Source organism: Pseudophryne corroboree, chromosome 1, assembly GCF_028390025.1.
Source record: "Pseudophryne corroboree isolate aPseCor3 chromosome 1, aPseCor3.hap2, whole genome shotgun sequence".
Lineage (NCBI taxonomy): Eukaryota > Metazoa > Chordata > Amphibia > Anura > Myobatrachidae > Pseudophryne > Pseudophryne corroboree.
This window is the reverse complement of record NC_086444.1, coordinates 340,660,712-340,681,377: the sequence shown is the minus strand read 5'-3', so window position 1 is coordinate 340,681,377 and position 20,666 is coordinate 340,660,712. Positions and strand designations below refer to the sequence as shown.

Here is a 20,666-nt window from a genome sequence, read left to right as displayed (position 1 = left end):
CTCTCCATGCTTTGATATATACCCATCTTACTGTTTGAACCTTTTTTTAGTTTGGATTGCATGTATCACTGGAATTGTCCCTGTACTGCTCTATAAACACTTTTTGGCGCCATATAAAAGATGATAATGTTACAAAGCTTCTGGGTCTACAATGTATAGGCGCCATATTTAGTTCTACATGAGGCCCATCTACAGACATCTGAAGTGAAAATGAGATCTTTACAAAAGGATATGTGGAAGGCTGTGCTAACAACCGGAGTAGAGACAGACAATGTAAAAAGCTCTAGTAAAACTTGGCATCTAACAATACCAGCACTTATCGTTAGCAAAGTAATCATAGCTTCTAAATGTACAACTATATCATGTTTGACCTAGGCCTAGACATATTAATACAGGTTGAGTATCCCATATCCAAATATTCTGAAATACGGAATATTCCGAAATACGGACTTTTTTTTAATGAGACTGAGATAGTGAAACCTTTGTTTTTTGATGGCTCAATGTACACAAACTTTGTTTAATACACAAAGTTATTAAAAATATTGTATTAAATGACCTTCAGGCTGTGTATAAGGTGTATATGAAACATAAATGAATTGTGTGAATGTAGACACACTTTGTTTAATGCACAAAGTTATAAAAAATATTGGCTAAAATGACCTTCAGGCTGTGTGTATAAGGTGTATATGAAACATAAATGCATTCTGTGCTTAGACATGGGTATGATATCTCACCATGATATCTCACTATGGTATGCAATTATTCCAAAATACGGAAAAATCCGATATCCAAAATACGTCTGGTCCCAAGCATTTTGGATAAGGGATACTCAACCTGTATTTAAAACTGCTATACTGAAGTAGAGACCAGGGAAATAAATATTAAATAGACTTGTTTGGTCTCACCTGCAGTGATTCAATTTAAATTAATGTGGTGAATGGTAACAGGATATTAAATAACGTGTAAATAAAACATTTGTGTCCAGTTCTGTTCTCTCGTACTGTACAAGTGTCTGTGGTCAGGTAATATAGCTAGATGAATAGTTACAAACATTCTTAAATAAATTCAGGGACGATTTGCTGCTGAGCAAATGCATTTTAGTATGATACAAAGTCACGCTAGACAGGGCTTGCACACTAAAATCAACATCTCTTCATGTTTACATAACTTGCTAAAACTATTTTCGCATTTCTACCGCTCTTAATTCCGAAGCAGTGGGATTTGGAACAAAACAATTCTAAATCTGGACCTAGCCCTTGAAAGTAAAGTTGGTAACTATGCTGACTGGTTAATCTGTACATACATACACCCCCCCCCCCCCCCCAAAAAAAAAAAAAAAAAGAAAGGGAGTGGGATAAAGTTAAGGTTTACATTTATCCCCTTGTCTTTAACTTATATACTCTGCAGCAAGATTTTTCCCTATACTGTATGCTTGCTTTTATTAATGAAAATGACAATTGTACTTGTGCTATGAGCAGCACCTATAGACAAGAATAAAACAGTGTATGCAATCAGAATAACATGAAGACTTCTTACTTGGTAAAAGCAAGACCCCTTCATATACTGTACGGGATAAATTTGTATTACTCGGCAAACCACATTCTAAACACGTCTTGTATTTAAAGGAAGTTATACTGCAGCATAGTATCTACTTAATGTATATTTTATATGAGCATCTGTCTAAAGAAAAACATTTAATGCACATATTGTTTTCTATGGAGAATGTAAACTAACTAATTTGCTGAAAAATTAAAGTGAATAGTTAACAGCTGCTGATAACTGATCAGTCAGTGTTAAACATTGCGTTATCCTGTGTACTGTACATGAATGCTGCATGTACAGTATAGATGAGAGCTGGACTGTGTGAAAAAAAAAAAAATATATATATTTTTCTTTTTACCTAAAATCTGCATTCAATTTGTACATCTGTTTCTATCAAAAGAGCAAAAGGTTCAGCACTACATAAAGTACTTGAACTGCTAAGAGTGCTCGTTTTAAAAGTCTACTTCTTACAATTGTAGCATCTGATCTTGAAAAATAATATGAACTATAAGAAGGATGCCAAAACCTGTTTATCTTGAGTACTATAAGCACATACTTAGGGAGGGGGAGAATAGTAAAAGAATAAGTAAAATATTTAACCTCTGAGGTTTCTAGTGGTCTACTTTCCATAGACATAGCAAAACAGCTTTATACGATTATTTTTTTATCTTTAAAGACATATAATGGCTTATACAGTAACACAGTATTTTGTTTATGGAGAGTCAAATGTTTCTTTGTTATAGGGTACAATGAAATCTCTTAAGATAGTAATTTTAAAATTATCTGATGAGCCTGTTATGGGACCCAACAAACATAGGCAAAGTTTATATATTACTTTTGTGCCTTAAATCCTTCTTATGGTGGAGTGAAACAAACAAAAAAAAACCACATCCCAAACAGTCACTCTATAACATTATAGGGCATTAGGTCATGAAAGCAACAACATTACTTGACCTAACACAATTGCTGAAAATACATCTATATAATAAAATCTACTGCTGCTATGAACTCGGACCACTCCAACCTGAGTCAGTGATGTGGTAAGAGAGACGGACAGTGGGGGTTGGAGAGGGAAAAGTGGTGGTGGTAGGGGGAGTGGAGAGAGCAGAAAACATTGGGGGGGAGGGGGGGGAGAGAACAGGGATGAGAGAATGAGACATGGGCAGTGGGAGAGAAATAAGTAAATAAATGCTAGCCACTGCCAGACATAACACCTATTGCACAAAATAAACTTTAAGGATCTGTATGGCATCATATTTAGTTATTAAGTAAGTTCTAAGTCACAGGAAAGGAGGAATGTTTTGTGTTCTTAAATAAAACCCCTGTGGCCAAGACTTGTTTGAGGTATAAATTAGTTGACATGAAAAATGGCTCATAGTGTGTAATAGTTTTATGTCAATTAACCACATTATATACAGTATACAATGTCACATACAAATGTGGACAAATTTGTTGGTGCACTTCCAATAACCCATATTTTTCTCTGAAATAACTTGATAATTACAAAAGTGTCATCCATCATTTCTATTCCACATTTAATAGAAATCAGACTTTGCATTTGATTTTTACTTCAACCGAATATTTTGAAACACAACACATGAAAATGGCATGTGCAAAAAGAATGGGAATATTAACATAATATTTTGTTGCACAATCTTTACAGATAGACAATCAAGCAATTTCTGAAGCTCTTCTGCACCTGTCAACAGATAATTTGGCCCATTCTTCCTTAAACTGCTTCAGCTGTCTCAAGATTTGGCGGGTGCCTTCTCCAGACTTTATGTTTCAGCTCTTTCCATAGACATATGATAAGATTCAGATCAGGGCTCATAGAAGTCCACTTCAGAACAGTCCAATGTTCTGCTCTTATCCATTCTTGTGTGCTTTTAGCTGTGAGGACATGACTTGAGACAGTGCTTTCGGACATTGGGCAGTATATTTTGCTCTAGAATGCCTTGATAGCAAAGCAACCACAAAACATAAACAAGCCTCGTCCATATTTCACAGTACGTATGGTGTTCTTTGAAAGCTTAATTTTTTTCATCTGTGAACCTAGAGCTTATGTGACTTGCCAAAAATCTTCAGTTTCGACTTATCTGTCCAAAGACCATTGTCCCAGAAACATAGTGGGTTGTCAATATATATTTAGCAAATTCCAGTCTGACTTTATGTTGCTTTGCCAAAAGTCCTCCTGTGTCTTCTTCCATGGTACCCACTAATGCTCAAAAAGCATTCTCACCATCCTTTGGTTTAATCTGGGGTTTATTTACCTCATGTGGCATATATCCAGGGAGGTTGGCTACAGTCCCATGGACTTTAAACTTCTGCATGCCACTGTGATGATGTTTTTTTTATCAGCAGTCAATTTTATTATATAGAATATGTTTATTCAATAATTGTATTATGTACTTTGATAAAGTGATTTCTAGACATCCAAATTTTGGCATGCCAATAAACCCACAGGTTACATGCTCAGACAGAAATTTATAGAAGTGAGCTGCATTGTGAATTTGCGACTGAAATTTACTTTTGCTGGCATTAACATTTTGAATACTGTACAGACTAAATAAGGCAATGACTACAGTGGAAAAAATAAACCCATTCCTTTAAGAGTATATTCAAGTCTTCAGTTTTAGCCAAGAGTAAATCAAAGTTTAACAAGAGATTTATCTGGCATTTAGTAGCCACTTTAATTTGATAGTGGCTTTCAGCTTTAGTTCTGATATTGGAGGAGGATTAGACAGTGAAGAAATTCTTCTTGAAAATACAGATAGACAAACAAAGAACAGCAGCTGCACAGATCATTCCCTGCTCACTTTATATATCCCACAAAGGTCAGAGTCTGAGAGAGGCAGGGGACCCAGCATGAAGACGACCCTGTTCACTCAGGGTCATATCTTGCATATCAAAACAAGGAATAAGCTTGTACTCTCCCCAGGAAATACACAGAATTACAGCAGCTGAATGTGGCTGCTTTTTAGAAGCAATGAATAGGGTGAGCTGCTGCATTTTCCATAAGGCCATGCTAGAGCCCTAATTAAAATGTCTTACCAGTAAGAGCTTATAGTTAAATGTAAAGAAGTAAAATATATACTTTGGATAAAAAATAATGCTTTTTGTACAAGTTACAATAGTGCACCATATGTGTCGCTTTTCAGGGTTAAAGTTATTGTGCAATCCTAGCTATTACTGGGAACATACATATAATGGGCAAACTGAGAAAGCAGGTAACTAGCTACATTATGCTCAGCAAGCACCTGCACGAACAAGTGATGCTTGTAGCTGACCCAAACTTTTATTCAGTTATTGCAACAAATGTAGCAGTGCTGGAAAAGGTTAATTAAACCAGATAGGTTTTCAGGCCACACCTTTCTTGTATTTGTAGGACAGCATTTATTGGCAACCACTTTGTATCAGTGCACTGATTTGTTACGTGTATCCAAAAACAGCATGAAAATGGTTTCTCAAGTTAAAAACAAATTTCACAATTTAGTATTTATGGTGCAGTAAAATTCCAAGTATGTATTTGGTACAAGATGCAGTCCGAAAGTCAACATTCACAATGCCGACAGTTATGTTGACACTACTCAAATATCAACAGGTAATGTGGACAGTCGGCATCCTCAGAATGTTGTCGTGTTTGCAATGCAGATATACTGACATGTGAAATCCTGTCATTCTCAGGAGGTCGATATTGCGGTTAGGCTGTGGAACGGGAGGGTTAGGGGTAGGCCCTAGGGGAGGATTAGAGGATGCTTACTGGAACCATCGTGTCAACAGAGGTCTACGCAGAACTGCTTCACATGTGACCCCCCTATCACTGACCTGGTCTGGAAGTGCTGTGGACTCGGGGCTTCTTCCGGTGACCGGGAAGAGGAACCGCTACTGGGTCGCAGCAGAGATGGCCGGATGTAGGTCTTCCTCATGCAGGATTAGGACGGTAGGCAGAAGGCACGGGTGGGCGCTTGAAGGTCTCCTGAAAGACAAGACTTGTAAAGGTGCTGATGAATTGGTGGAGAGTACCAAAAGCTCACCGTGAGCGATGTTGTGGTGCTAGAGGCACTGAGGTGCTAGAGGCACTGAAATGCTAGAGGCACTGAGGTGTTTGAAGGCGCTGAGGCGCTTAGAGACGCTGAGGTGCTTTGAGGCACGGAGATGCTGAGGCACGGAGGTGCGGGTGGCACGGAGGTGCTGGAGGCACGGAGGTGCTGAGGCACGGAGGTGCTGAGGAACGGAGGTGGGTGCTGAGGCACTGAGGTGCTGAGCCACGGAGGTGGGTGCTGAGGCACGGAGATGCTGAGGCACGAAGGTGCTGAGGCACGGAGGTGCTGGAGATCACAGGTACAGTAGTAGTAGCGATGATACTCAGGCGCCGGAGCTCTGCCCGGCGTCTGAATTTGTACTTCCCGCCAGCACCTGATTGGAGGAGCGCCGATGACGTCACCCGTCCCCAGTGAACGTCGGGCGCACCCGCGACGTCCACACTACGGGCGCCGGACGGAGCGCCGGGAGGCAGAGACCACCAGCGAGGACGACCGCCCGGACAGCCAGCACCCCAGGAGAGACAAGGCCGGCGGCCGCGGTATGACACCCCCCAGGACCCAGAAGACACCACTGGAGATGCCGTTGGATGGTTTGTTGACATTTAAGCAATGTCCACATAAATAAGAATTTACTTACCGATAATTCTATTTCTCATAGTCCGTAGTGGATGCTGGGACTCCGTAAGGACCATGGGGAATAGCGGCTCCGCAGGAGACTGGGCACAAAAGTAAAAGCTTGAACTAGCTGGTGTGCACTGGCTCCTCCCCCTATGACCCTCCTCCAAGCCTCAGTTAGGATACTGTGCCCGGACGAGCGTACATAATAAGGAAGGATATTGAATCCCGGGTAAGACTCATACCAGCCACACCAATCACACCGTACAACCTGTGATCTGAACCCAGTTAACAGTATGATAAACGAAGGAGCCTCTGAAAAGATGGCTCACAACAATAATAACCCGAATTTTGTAACAATAACTATATACAAGTATTGCAGACAATCCGCACTTGGGATGGGCGCCCAGCATCCACTACGGACTATGAGAAATAGAATTATCGGTAAGTAAATTCTTATTTTCTCTAACGTCCTAAGTGGATGCTGGGACTCCGTAAGGACCATGGGGATTATACCAAAGCTCCCAAACGGGCGGGAGAGTGCGGATGACTCTGCAGCACCGAATGAGAGAACTCCAGGTCCTCCTCAGCCAGGGTATCAAATTTGTAGAATTTAGCAAACGTGTTTGCCCCTGACCAAGTAGCTGCTCGGCAAAGTTGTAAAGCCGAGACCCCTCGGGCAGCCGCCCAAGATGAGCCCACCTTCCTTGTGGAATGGGCTTTTACAGATTTTGGCTGTGGCAGGCCTGCCACAGAATGTGCAAGCTGAATTGTACTACAAATCCAACGAGCAATCGTCTGCTTAGAAGCAGGAGCACCCAGCTTGTTGGGTGCATACAGGATAAACAGCGAGTCAGATTTCCTGACTCCAGCCGTCCTGGAAATATATATTTTCAGGGCCCTGACTACGTCCAGTAACTTGGAGTCCTCCAAGTCCCTAGTAGCCGCAGGCACCACAATAGGCTGGTTCACGTGAAACGCTGAAACCACCTTTGGGAGAAATTAAGGACGAGTCCTCAATTCTGCCCTATCCGTGTGAAAAATCAGGTAAGGGCTTTTATAAGATAAAGCCGCCAATTTTGAGACACGCCTGGCTGAAGCCAGGGTTAACAGCATTACCACCTTCCATGTGAGATATTTTAATTCCACAGTGGTGAGTGGTTCAAACCAATGTGATTTTAGGAACCCCAAAACCACATTGAGATCCCAAGGTGCCACCGGGGGCACAAAAGGAGGCTGTATATGCAGTACCCCTTTGACAAACGTCTGGACTTCAGGCACTGAAGCCAGTTCTTTTTGGAAGAAAATCGACAGGGCCGAAATTTGAACCTTAATGGACCCTAATTTTAGGCCCATAGACAGTCCTGTTTGCAGGAAATGTAGGAAGCGACCCAGTTGAAATTCCTCTGTAGGGGCCTCTTTGGCCTCACACCACGCAACATATTTTCGCCAAATGCGGTGATAATGTTTCGCGGTTACATCCTTCCTGGCCTTTATCAGGGTAGGGATGACTTCTTCTGAAATGCCTTTTTCCTTCAGGATCCGGCGTTCAACTGCCATGCCGTCAAACGCAGCCGCGGTAAGTCTTGGAACAGACAAGGTCCCTGCTGGAGCAGGTCCTTTCTTAGAGGTAGAGGCCACGGGTCCTCCGTGAGCATCTCTTGAAGTTCCGGGTACCAAGTCCTTCTTGGCCAATCCGGAACCACGAGTATAGTTCTTACTCCTCTCCTTTTTATGATTCTCAGTACTTTTGGTATGAGAGGCAGAGGAGGGAACACATACACTGACTGGTACACCCATGGTGTTACCAGAGCGTCCACCGCTATTGCCTGAGGGTCCCTTGACCTGGCGCAATATCTGTCTAGTTTTTTGTTGAGACGGGACGCCATCATGTCCACCTTTGGTTTTTCCCAACGGTTTACCATCTCTTGGAAGACTTCTGGATGAAGTCCCCACTCCCCCGGGTGAAGGTCGTGTCTGCTGAGGAAGTCCGCTTCCCAGTTGTCCACCCCCGGAATGAACACTGCTGACAGTGCTATCACATGATTCTCCGCCCAGCGAAGAATCCTTGCAGCTTCTGCCATCGCCCTCCTGCTTCTCGTGCCGCCCTGTCTGTTTACGTGGGCGACTGACGTGATGTTGTCCGATTGGATCAATACCGCCTGACCCTGAAGCAGGGGTTTTGCTTGACTTAGGGCATTGTAAATGGCCCTTAGTTCCAGAATGTTTATATGAAGAGATGTTTCCATGCTTGACCACAAGCCCTGGAAATTTTGTCCCTGTGTGACTGCTCCCCAGCCTCTCAGGCTGGCATCTGTGGTCACCAGGATCCAATCCTGAATGCCGAATCTGCGGCCCTCTAGTAGATGAGCACTCTGCAGCCACCACAGAAGAGACACCCTTGTCCTTGGCGACAGGGTTATCCGCTGATGCATCTGAAGATGCGATCCGACCATTTGTCCAGAAGATCCCACTGAAACGTTCTTGCATGGAATCTTCCGAATGGAATCGCTTCGTAAGAAGCCACCATTTTTCCCAGGACCCTCGTGCACTGATACCTGGCCTGGTTTTAGGAGATTCCTGACTAGCTCGGATAACTCCCTGGCCTTCTCCTCTGGGAGAAACACCTTTTTCTGGACTGTGTCCAGAATCATTCCTAGGAACAGGAGACGTGTCGTTGGAATCAGCTGCGATTTTGGAATATTTAGAATCCACCCGTGCTGACGTAACACTAACTGAGATAGTGCTACTCCGACTTCTAACTGTTCCCTGGACCTTGCCCTTATCAGGAGATCGTCCAAGTAAGGGATAATTAAAACGCCTTTTCTTCGAAGAAGAATCATCATTTCGGCCATTACCTTGGTAAAGACCCGAGGTGCCGTGGACAATCCAAACGGCAGCGTCTGAAACTGATAATGACAGTTTTGTACTACAAACCTGAGGTACCCTTGGTGAGAAGGATAGATTGGGACGTGGAGATAAGCATCTTTTATGTCCAGAGACACCATATAGTCCCCTTCTTCCAGGTTTGCTATCACTGCTCTGAGTGACTCCATCTTGAATTTGAACCTCTTTATGTAAGTGTTCAAGGATTTTAGATTTAAAATTGGTCTCACCGAGCCGTCCGGCTTCGGTACCACAAACAGCGTGGAATAATACCCCTTTCCCTGTTGTAGGAGAGGTACCTTGATTATCACCTGCTGGGAATACAGCTTGTGAATGGCTTCCAAAACTGCCTCCCTGTCGGAGGGAGACTTTGGTAGAGCAGACTTCAGGAACCGGCGAGGGGGAGACGTCTCGAATTCCAGTTTGTACCCCTGTGATACTACCTGCAGAATCCAGGGGTCCACTTGCGAGTGAGCCCACTGCGCGTTGAAATTTTTGAGACGGGCCCCCACCGTGTCCGAGTCCGCTTGTAAAGCCCCAGCGTCATGCTGAAGACTTGGCAGAAGCAGAGGAGGGCTTCTGCTCCTGGGAAGAGGCTGCCTGGTGCAGTCTTTTTCCTCTTCCTCTGCCCCGGGGCAGAAATGAGTGGCCTTTTGCCCGCCTGTACTTATGGGAACGAAAGGACTGAGTTTGAAAAGACGGTGTCTTTTTCTGCTGAGAGGTGACCTGGGGTAAAAAGGTGGACTTTCCGGCCGTTGCCGTGGCCACCAGGTCCGATAGACCGGCCCCAAATAACTCCTCCCCTTTAAACGGCAATACTTCCATATGTCGTTTGGAATCCGCATCCCCTGACCACTGTCGCGTCCATAACGCTCTTCTGGCAGAAATGGACATAGCACTCACTCTTGATGCCAGGGTGCAAATATCCCTCTGTGCATCACGCATATATAGTAATGCATCCTTCAAATGCTCTATAGTTAGTAATATACTGTCCCTATCCAGGGTATCAATATTTTCAGTCAGGGAATCCGACCACGCCACTCCAGCACTGCACATCCAGGCTGATGCGATTGCTGGTCGCAGTATAACACCAGTATGTGTGTATATACCCTTCAGGATATTTTCCAGCCTTCTATCCGCTGGTTCTTTGAGGGCGGCCGTATCAGGAGACGGTAACGCTACTTGTTTAGATAAATGTGTGAGCGCTTTATCTACTCTAGGGGGTGTTTCCCAACGCGCCCTAACCTCTGGCGGGAAAGGGTATAGTGCCAATAATTTATTAGAAATTAGCACTTTTTTATCGGGGGAAACCCACGCTTTATCACACACCTCATTTAATTCATCTGACTCAGGAAAAGCTACTGGTAGTTTTTTCACTCCCCACATAATACCCTTCTTTGTGGTACTTGTAGTGTCAGAAATGTTCAATGCCTCCTTCATTGCCGTGATCATGTAACGTGTGGCCCTACTGGACATTACGTTTGTCTCCTCACCGTCGACACTGGACTCAGTATCCGTGTCTGGGTCTGTGTCGACCCACTGAGGTAACGGGCGTTTTATCGCCCCTGACGGTGGCTGAGACGCCTGGACAGGCACTAATTGATTTGTCGGCTGTCTCATGTCGTCAACAGTTTTTTGTAAAGTGCTGACATTGTCACGTAGTTCTTTAAATACAACCATCCAGTCAGGTGTCGACTCCCTAGGGGGTGACATCACTAACACAGGCAATTGCTCTGCTTCCACATCATTTTCCTCCTCATACATGTCGACACAATCGTACCGACACCCAGCACACACACAGGGAATGCTCTGATAGAGGACAGGACCCCACTAGCCCTTTGGGGAGACAGAGGGAGAGTTTGCCAGCACACACCAGAGCGCTATATATATATATATATATATATATATATATATATATATATATATATATATATATATATATAGGGATAACCTTATATAAGTGTTACTCCCTTTTATAGCTGCTGTTTATAATTTAGCTGCCAATAGTGCCCCCCCTCTCTCGTTTTTACCCTGATTCTGTAGGGACTGCAGGGGAGAGTCAGGGAGCCGTCCTTCCAGCTGAACTGTGAGGGAAAATGGCGCTTGTGTGCTGAGGAGATAGGCTCCGCCCCTTCACGACGGCCTTATCTCCCGCTTTTTTCTGGAAAACTGGCAGGAGTTAAATACATCCATATAGCCCAGGAGCTATATGTGATGTATTTCTTTTGCCATCCTAAGGTATTTCTGTTTTTATTGCGTCTCAGGGCGCTCCCCCCCAGCGCCCTGCACCCTCAGTGACCGGAGTGTGAAGTGTGCTGAGAGCAATGGCGCACAGCTGCAGTGCTGTGCGCTACCTTAGTTGAAGACAGGAACGTCTTCTGCCGCCGATTTCACCGGACCTCTTCGTTCTTCTGGCTCTGTAAGGGGGCCGGCGGCGCGGCTCCGGGACCCATCCAGGCTGAACCTGTGATCGTCCCTCTGGAGCTAATGTCCAGTAGCCTAAGAAACCCAATCCACTCTGCACGCAGGTGAGTTCGTTTCTTCTCCCCTTAGTCCCACGATGCAGTGAGCCTGTTGCCAGCAGGACTCACTGAAAATAAAAAACCTAAAATAAACTTTTACTCTAAGCAGCTCAGGAGAGCCACCTAGAATGCACCCTTCTCGTTCGGGCACAAAAATCTAACTGAGGCTTGGAGGAGGGTCATAGGGGGAGGAGCCAGTGCACACCAGCTAGTTCAAGCTTTTACTTTTGTGCCCAGTCTCCTGCGGAGCCGCTATTCCCCAGGGTCCTTACGGAGTCCCAGCATCCACTTAGGACGTTAGAGAAATTAATGTTAGCCTTACATCCCATTCCACTCTGGTACCATAATGAGACCATATAAGCAATAGTTAACCATCTTATTCTGATAAACTGAACTATAGACCAGTCCAGATGCGTCTACATACACCTTTCCTAAAATCAAGCTACATGGCACCATTTGGCGTGCCATGTACTCTGCGATTTAACCACACCTTGTGATTTTTCTTAAAATATGCTACGTTAATGTGCTACTTAATATAAAATCTTCTGGTACAAAAACAACGTAAATCCATCCAATTGCAACTCTTGGTTTAGGTGTCTTAGTCGTGCTAAGCATCTTGTGCCATATGACACACACACAAAAAAGGAAAGGTGTATGTGGAAACATCGGTATATCGAAACTAGATCGATTTATTCCAGAAATATTTGTATATATGTACCAAGTACCTGCACAAGACAGCCACACATTCAGCTTTTATACCCGGAACACATGATTGGGACCTTAACCTTCAACTGTATCTAGCAAAATGTTTTACTACACACTTTTCTGAGAGAGAAGCTGTGAGAAACGAAACTATGAAAAGTAAATCATGCAGCTTTCATAAAGTATTATAGATGTATGGCCATAGGATTCTCAAAGCCATCAAAGTGCCTTCGGGGGATACATTTAGCCCGGGAGACACTGTTTTGTAAACATTTAAATACCTTCATCTTATATCAGGACAAACATTAACTGCCAACTAAAGTAATGACCATATAAAAACAAATTACTATAATTCGTCTTACTTATTACACAGTGTGATAGTGAATCATTGCAATAGTAATGAGTGCATTTAAGAGCTTTTCAAAGATGTATACTCCTGTCCAGACAAACTCAAAATAAATAAATCCTCGTAAAGATTACAAATGTAACAAAAATTTGTTATTTTTCTTATGATGTCATACTCATTAAACTAAACACGTGAATTTCAAATGATCCTCTAGTTCTATGAGTGGGTAAAACAGATAATTGGCTCCTCTAATAGAACTAATGGAAATATCACGAAAGTGTTCATAAGCTGCTACATGAAAATATGCAATTGTTACTCAATATGAAGAAAATTATATAAAATAAATGAGTTGACCAGTACACGTAAATAAATAAAAATACATTTTATTGAGAAAGCTGATGATATTGTATATCCATTTACTGCTGCTGCTCCCTGTTGTACAGTGCTATTCATATTGTCCATATACATTCATAGAAAGATAACACAATGTGTTATTTTATTGTGTGAGATAGATAGATATATATATATATATATATATATATATATCTATCTATCTATCTATCTCACACACAATAAAATAAACACATTGTGTCAGATATATATCTATCTCTTCGTAAAAAGGGCTACATTAATTAAACACCAAAAGCTTTGAGGCAGTGTTTAGATTTAAGTTCAACTTCAGGCCCATACACACTAGATGAGAAAGTAAAAGATAACGCTCAGAAGGGCCAATCTGAGCGAGATCTTTTACAATCTCGTCTAGTGTGTACAGTCAATGTCGTCAAAGATGCGCGTGCCCACGCATCGTTAATGACCCCTCCCTCGTCTGAACATGTCCAGACTGGGGAAGTCCTCGTTACCGACAGCCATGCTGGCGGCATACGCCGCACCGCCCCCCCACTGTCGCCGGCAAGTGTGTAAGCACTTGCCGATGCCAGCATCCCGCCGGGTCCCCGCAATATCAGCATCAGTGGGAGTCGTTTAGTGTGTATGGGCCTTAAGCTTTCTATATTTGGAAATGTTGCTTTATTGAGAGGACAGATAAATTACACGTGAGATCAGATAAACAGATCTCCATGTCTAGTGCAGGCATTCCCAACCACAGTCCTCAAGGCACACTAACAGTGCAGGTATTAGTGATATCCAGGCTGCAGCACAGATGGTTAAATCAAAATAACTGAGGTGCTAATTAAGTCACCTGTGCTCAAGCCTGGATAGCACTAAAACCTGCACTGTTAGTGTGCATTGAGGACCGTGGTTGGGAATGCCTGGTCTAGTGCAATAGAGCTCTTTTTCCACTGAAATCTAAGTAGTGTTGAAACTTAATCTGAACTGTAACTCATACTGTGGGGAGAGATTCAAATGTTTGAAAAGTCAGTTGGGTGTCTGTTTTTTCCTATCTAATAGACAGGAAAAAACAGACACCCAACCGACTTTTCAAACATTTGAATCTCCCCCTGTAAGTCCATTTGCCATGGTTTTGGAAAACCAGAAGAAGCAGCGCCCAATATGATGTACTGCATAACAGACAAGTAAAAAAGTTACAGGGGTTAATTCCTACAGATTCCCCTAGATAAAGATTCACCCTAAACGAATTCTTACCACTTTAGTTTTCATTACAGACTACATCTCATGTGCCCGACTGACAGGCTGCCTAGGGCTTGAACTTTTTACTATTGTGGTCAAACAGGAGCAACATAATCACATAAATGTGAGTGCTAGTGACAAGGACTGGAGACCTTCCCACTACTGGACATAGTACAGGGCATTTCTACAACAGCTTCGGGCACTGCTTCCCCCTCTGGACATATAATACAGTGTTGGAAAGAACCAGTTGAAAGGGACATAAAAATATTTTTATTACATTTTTCAGTGGTGCAAATACATAATCTGTGACCCTTTGCAATAGAGTAAAGTGAGTAACCCAAATTCTAGCAGGATATTTATAACAGGGCTATAATAATATTTCCATCGACCACATTCATAATTCACAACGCTATATGCTACAATGTCATTTATGTTAACCACACAGCTAAAGAATGCAATATTCTCCAAGGCATGACACTGAACAGTGTGTGTCCACATTTAATTAAAATTCATAGCAGAAGGCATCAAGCCAGTCTGATATGCCTGTTTTCAATGGCTAAATACGATCCTTGTTACCAGACGGTTCTAAAAATGACAACTGAACAAGGAATTGTCAGTCACAACAATGACATCCTTACAATGTCTGCAACATGTTCTTGAAGAAATGGTCTGAAATACTTAATCTACAGTATACCCAACAGTCTCTAGAGCAGATGAAGGCCTGTTAATTCCATAGAACTAATCAGCAGGCTACATCTACCTGCAGATTTACATAGCTCACAAAACTCAGATGTATCGCCTTTAGCAGTATATCGTTAAAAGTACAGAAAACCGCTAGGAATCTGGACAACACTCAAGTGCCGAAGGAAAGAAGAGCATACAGTGTACAAACACAAAGCTTTTCTTGCAGACACAGTGTGTGAAACTGAACGTCTCTGGAGCTTTGGAAAAGAACTACAAAGCACAGCAAGATCACATGGTATGGAGACAATATTCATTATCACTTCTGGGGCTAATGCACTTACGCCATAGAAAAAAAATGAACAACTATATAGCTCTCAAAATGTAGGAAAATTTTTTATGTTTGAGAAATCAGGACAAACTCACTATTTAAGTGAACAAAGTATTTTTAATATGGAAAAATGTAACAAAAAACGTGGCTAAAGTGATTCTGACCGCAGATATGTGAAAAAATGTCTACTGTTATCTAGGCAACCTATGTGAATAATACATTATTTTAATGTACAGAGACATTCACACCATCTAGTAGTTAATCCCTTAATAACTAGATCCAAATACACTTAATTGTGATGCATCAGATTCAAGAAAACCAATTATTTTTAAGTGATTGCTTGTGTGTACGAGATCCGGTCGTTAGGTCAACAGTAAGTAGGTTGACATTGTTTTTAGGTCGACAGGAACTCTAGGTCGACTTGACAAAAGGTCTCCATGAGCTTTTCACATTTTTTTTCCTACTTTTTCAGACTTCACAATCCACGTGGACTACAATTGGGAACGGTAACCTGTGCCGAGCGCAGTGGTAGTGGAGCGAGGCACCATGTCCGAAGCATGGAGAGCGAAGCGAGCCATGCGAGGGGACATGGTGCACTAATTGGGGTTCCCCGTCACAGTACGGAGAAAACGACACCATAAAAAAGTGAAAAAAAACAAAACAAAACAAAAACGCCTAGTGTCGACCAATAGTGGTCGACCTAGACACTGTCGACCTAGACACTGTCGACCTAAGTCTAATCTACCTAACATACCACATCCGTGTGTACACTAGTAAATAAGCTTACATTAAATGTAATATAAAGTGCCACAAGATGAATTTAATGAAAACAAATCAAACTCATTACTTTTCTCCAATTTTTAATTCACTGGACATAATGACCCCAATAAGTTTACTTTTAGGGATTGGAAAAAGTAAGTTGTGTGAAACATTAGTTGCCAGTACAGATACAATACATGGCGCAAATATGAGGACAATTTCTCTAATTAAAGACACGCATGCAGGTATGAAATATCCAAAGTCCAACATTAGCTGTAGAATGGTTGATAGTGAAGAACTTAGTGACTGTAAACAAGGCACAGTCATTGCGCACAAGACAGATCATCAAATCTCTAAACAGGACCAACAAATGCAAAATAGTGTGTACAAATAGTCTAACTCAGTAGTGAGTGTTGCAACAGAGCAAACTGCCTCTAGTAGCAATAGCAGCAAAATAACTATTTGTTAGTCTCTTCACGGATTGGGTTTACATGGCAAAAGCATCAGATCGCAAGCACACACAAGCATCAGATCGCATTGTTAAATGCCAAACGACGAATGGAGTGGTGTAAAGGAAACAGCCAGCAGTAGAAACATGTTCTCTGAATGGTAACTCATGCTTTACCATATGGCAGTTGAACTGACCACTCCGAATTTGTCAGAAGTCGGTAGAAGAATGCTTAATGCCCGAATGAGCACTGTCAACTGAAACGTCTGATTGTGGTGGATTAATAGAGTGGGGCAGTTTTTTAATTTTCATTGTTTAACCGCTTTCCTTAATGCCATACAGTAAAATTACACTGTAGAAAATGTTCCAACTCCGGCATCAGTTTTAAGAAGGCAAGGCAACGCTCTTGTGCACAAAGCGGTCAATTAATTTTGTGGTGAGCTGGGTCCTAGGAGACATTTGCACAGAAAACTGAATTTGCAATTCCCAATTCATTTTTTGTGTGTATTCCACCGAACTGGTGAAAAAGATAGAGCAAATCTTTATTTTAAAGTAAAAATGTTGGGCGTTTCTGGGTGTCAACTGACCGTTTTCAGGGAGTGTTTGCAAAAACGCAGGCGTGTCTGAATAAAACGCAGGCGTGTGAGCGTTTGTTGGGCGGGTGTATGACGTCAAATCCGGACAAGAATAGGCTGAAGTGATCGCAAGCGCTGAGTAGGTTCAGAGCTACTCAGAAACTGCACAAACTATTTTTGCAGCACTCGGCTGCACATGCGTTCGCACTTCTGCTAAGCTAAAATACACTCCCCAGCAGCATAGCGTCTGCACGGCTGCTAAAACTAGCTAGCGAGCGATCAACTTGGAATGACCCCCAAAGAGCAGTACCTCTGGTGCGGGATCCGGTCTGAAGATCGACACTATCTATGTTGACAATGTTTAGGTCGACCACTATAGGTCGACAGGGTTCTAGGTTGACATGTGCTAGGTCGACAGGTCAAACGGTCGACATGAGTTTTTTTACTTTTTTTTTTTACTTTTTCATACTTAGCGATCCACGTGGACTACGATTGGAACGGTAATCTGTGCCGAGTGAAGCACCTTGCCCGACGAGGGGACATGGTGCACTAATTGGGCGTCCCGGTCACTGTGTGGAGAAAACTACACACAAAAAAACCCCCCATGAAAAGCTCATGTCGACCTTTTGACCTGTCGACCTACCACATGTCGACCTAGAAACACTGTCGATCTTCAGACCCTGTCGACCTAAACATTGTCAACCTAGACACTGTTGATTTGATGATCCACACCCCTCTGGTGCATCCCTCCCAATGAATAATCATGCACTTAGAGGGGTTTTAAAATGCCAAATAATTTCAAGTCATGCCAGGTTTTAAGTAAATGTATCTAAACAGCTCAATAATGGGTTAAATGATGTGGGGCGTATGTATAAGTGTTGTATTGATGGGAGAAACTTGCAGATTGGATTTTAAAGTGCTTTTAAACCCCAACTCTTTAAAACTTGTATAAAAACATTGAAAAATCTTATTAAAAAGCCTTTTCTGAACATCAACATATTATAAAGACTTACATTTGCTAAAAACATGTGTTGCCTATCAGTCATTTTTAACCTTTTAAGAACCTCAAGTATTTTCCTTATGGCCACTAACAACATTTTTAGTGACCACTTTATGGGGATCCAGGATGATTTCCATTTTCATGCACGTCTGCCAGGTAGCTTTTTGCAGAAGGGTCGCAAGTCCCACGAATAGGCATTTCTAATTGTATCTATCATTTAGCGGATGAACTCACTACCTTAATGTATGCAAGTTATTTCATTTACCCATTGAGTGGAGTTCCAATTGAAAATGACCCAATTAAGTTCAATAAAAAAAAGGTCTGCACAGATTGAATTGGTTAAACCAGACTAGCCTGCACAGAGCACTGATTACAATGCAACTGAATACCTCAACAATGAACTGGAACATAAAACTGTGGGCCAGGTATTACCAACCAATATCAGTGTCCAACCTCACTATTATTATTATAGGTCAACAGATGCAAATGACCACAGCCATTTCAAAATCTAATGGAAAGCCTTCCCAGAAGCGTGGAGGTTATCAGAAAATGAGGGAAGGGAGGGCACAACTCTATAGTAATGCCCGTAGTTTAGGAATTACAAATGTGTATGATTTTTGTGTATTCAGATAGTTTTGGCCAAAACTCACAGATTATTGCATAACCCCCTATAGTGTAGATTGAAGTAAACTTGAAGTAAACTGTATATAACAGATTACTCTGGTATACTAGTAATGCTTGGTACAGGAAACTGGGATTCGGGTATCTTCAGCCTATGTCAGGAACCACACCCTAGTAATGTCATAGGATGTTAGGGGACACCTGCTCTTGCAAAACATCTGGCCACATGGTAAAAGCTTCATACTTGGCTCTATTCCTTACCCCTGTTTTCATGGCAATGCAAAGTGACAAACCTCTCTGCACTCCACATGACCAGCACACCTCTGAAATACTTTACAACGCAGTAAAGTAGCTGATGGTTTGCTTTGTTACATCTTGGTTTATTGTCACCTATTTCAGAACTTGGGACACAGGATATACAGGGTATAAATAACTATAACATGTGTGCTTATACTAGCCCTATGCACATTATAAAATATCTAAAGAAATGTTTTTAAAATATGTGCCAAACATTCCATCACAGTTGTTCCATCTCTGGTTAACGGTAGGCTAGATGAGGAATGCAGGAGGAAAAATACAAAAATAGGTACAGTACCACAGTAGCAGAAACCAAGTCTCTGTAATACAGAGAACATCCATTATTGTTACTCAAAAATTGGCAGTGTAGCCCATCTAATTCAGGCCTTAACAGGGCAAATAAACAGCAGGAGAAATACAGCACATTTAGGAAATCCTAACTGCAGACTGTATTGCAATAGGAAGAATGTATTTACTAGTTTGCTCAAGGTGGATATTCCTTTTAGTATGTATCACTTCCCAGTTAAAACAAACCAAACTGCATGGGTTATGTCCACACAACCTCTGAGAAAAGGACAAGTTCAAATAACAATTTGTTACAGTTTTATTTTAATTACAAATGAAAATATCTACATCAGTCTTCAGAAACCATGACATGGCTTGCCACATTTATAGTAATTGTCATTAGACGGAAGGTCTGGCTGTTACTCTAGTAACTTGATAACTCTGCATTAATTCACTGGATTTAATAAGCATCCCCATTATGCAAGTAATCAGAGAAAGTAAATGTATCTCCTTTTTGTAACACAAGAGAAGCATAAATGCATAACTGACCCTCATTATGATGCAGTCACTATATTAAGGTCAGTTATACTTCTAGAGAAAAACAAAACACTTTATATTCTGTTTTTGGAAAATACATTTTTGTGGAGAGAAATTTACATATACAGTAGGAGGCGGCCATGAATGGTCTTCAACTGTCTCTCCCTCTCATCAGTCCCTCTAAAATAAAGCCTGAATAACAAAATAAGGTACTTATATCTGCAGTATGGAAGGAAATGATGCAGATGGAGTTGGAGATGGTGTTTAGCAATCAAAAACAGGAGGTAGTCTTATCTGGAAAGACAACAAGAACAACAGGGGTTGTTCAAATATGCCCTTTAACTTAGAAATGAAAAGCTACTAAAAAAATATTGAAGTTTTCAAAATTAGGATATCATTGGCAGTAGGTCAAAATAATAAGAGATACCACAAAACATTAGGGTTATTTATTATATGCAAATGCTTACATAACAAGAACCTTCTTAAAATTATTAATCAACAGAAAATGCAGTTGTTAAATGATGAAGCAGTACTTCGTTTAAATATTAAATCAGCAATCCCTTTTAAAAATTTCTCTGGAGGGAAAATAATTATGGCTGCCAAAACAGACCCTGCATGTTATGTGACTGCAGAGAGGGCATAAAGAGTGGGAGGACGTCACAGTGAAAACAGAGCTCATAGGGGTGATCTCAAAGCCCCCCCGGCTCAGTAACATTGCTTAAGATTAGGTAGTTGCTAGGGTAAGCACATAACTAGAACATTTGCAGAAACAATCATTAACCCGATTTGGCCCAGGTGGTTAGTTTTCTACCTAGCACTCCAATATTTTAATAGTACATCGAAAAAAAAATTCCACCAGATTTTGCTTAATTGGCTCAATATTAGCCAT

The 20,666-nt window shown here is 41.9% G+C and overlaps 1 protein-coding gene across 4 annotated transcripts in view; it reads right to left on the bottom strand.

Moving 5' to 3' along the window:
* Positions 1-20,666, bottom strand: part of SFSWAP (splicing factor SWAP) — a 323,193-nt gene that overhangs the window by 34,348 nt on the left and 268,179 nt on the right. The window contains exon 16 of one of the 4 annotated variants that reach the window (XM_063964656.1): positions 19,542-20,071. The exons of the other annotated variants lie outside the window; for them this stretch is intronic. Coding sequence (XP_063820726.1) covers positions 20,068-20,071 — 4 coding nt within the window. The 3' untranslated portion in view covers positions 19,542-20,067. Of the gene's footprint in view, positions 1-19,541; positions 20,072-20,666 lie in introns of those variants that run through there. 4 annotated transcript variants of the gene reach the window in all.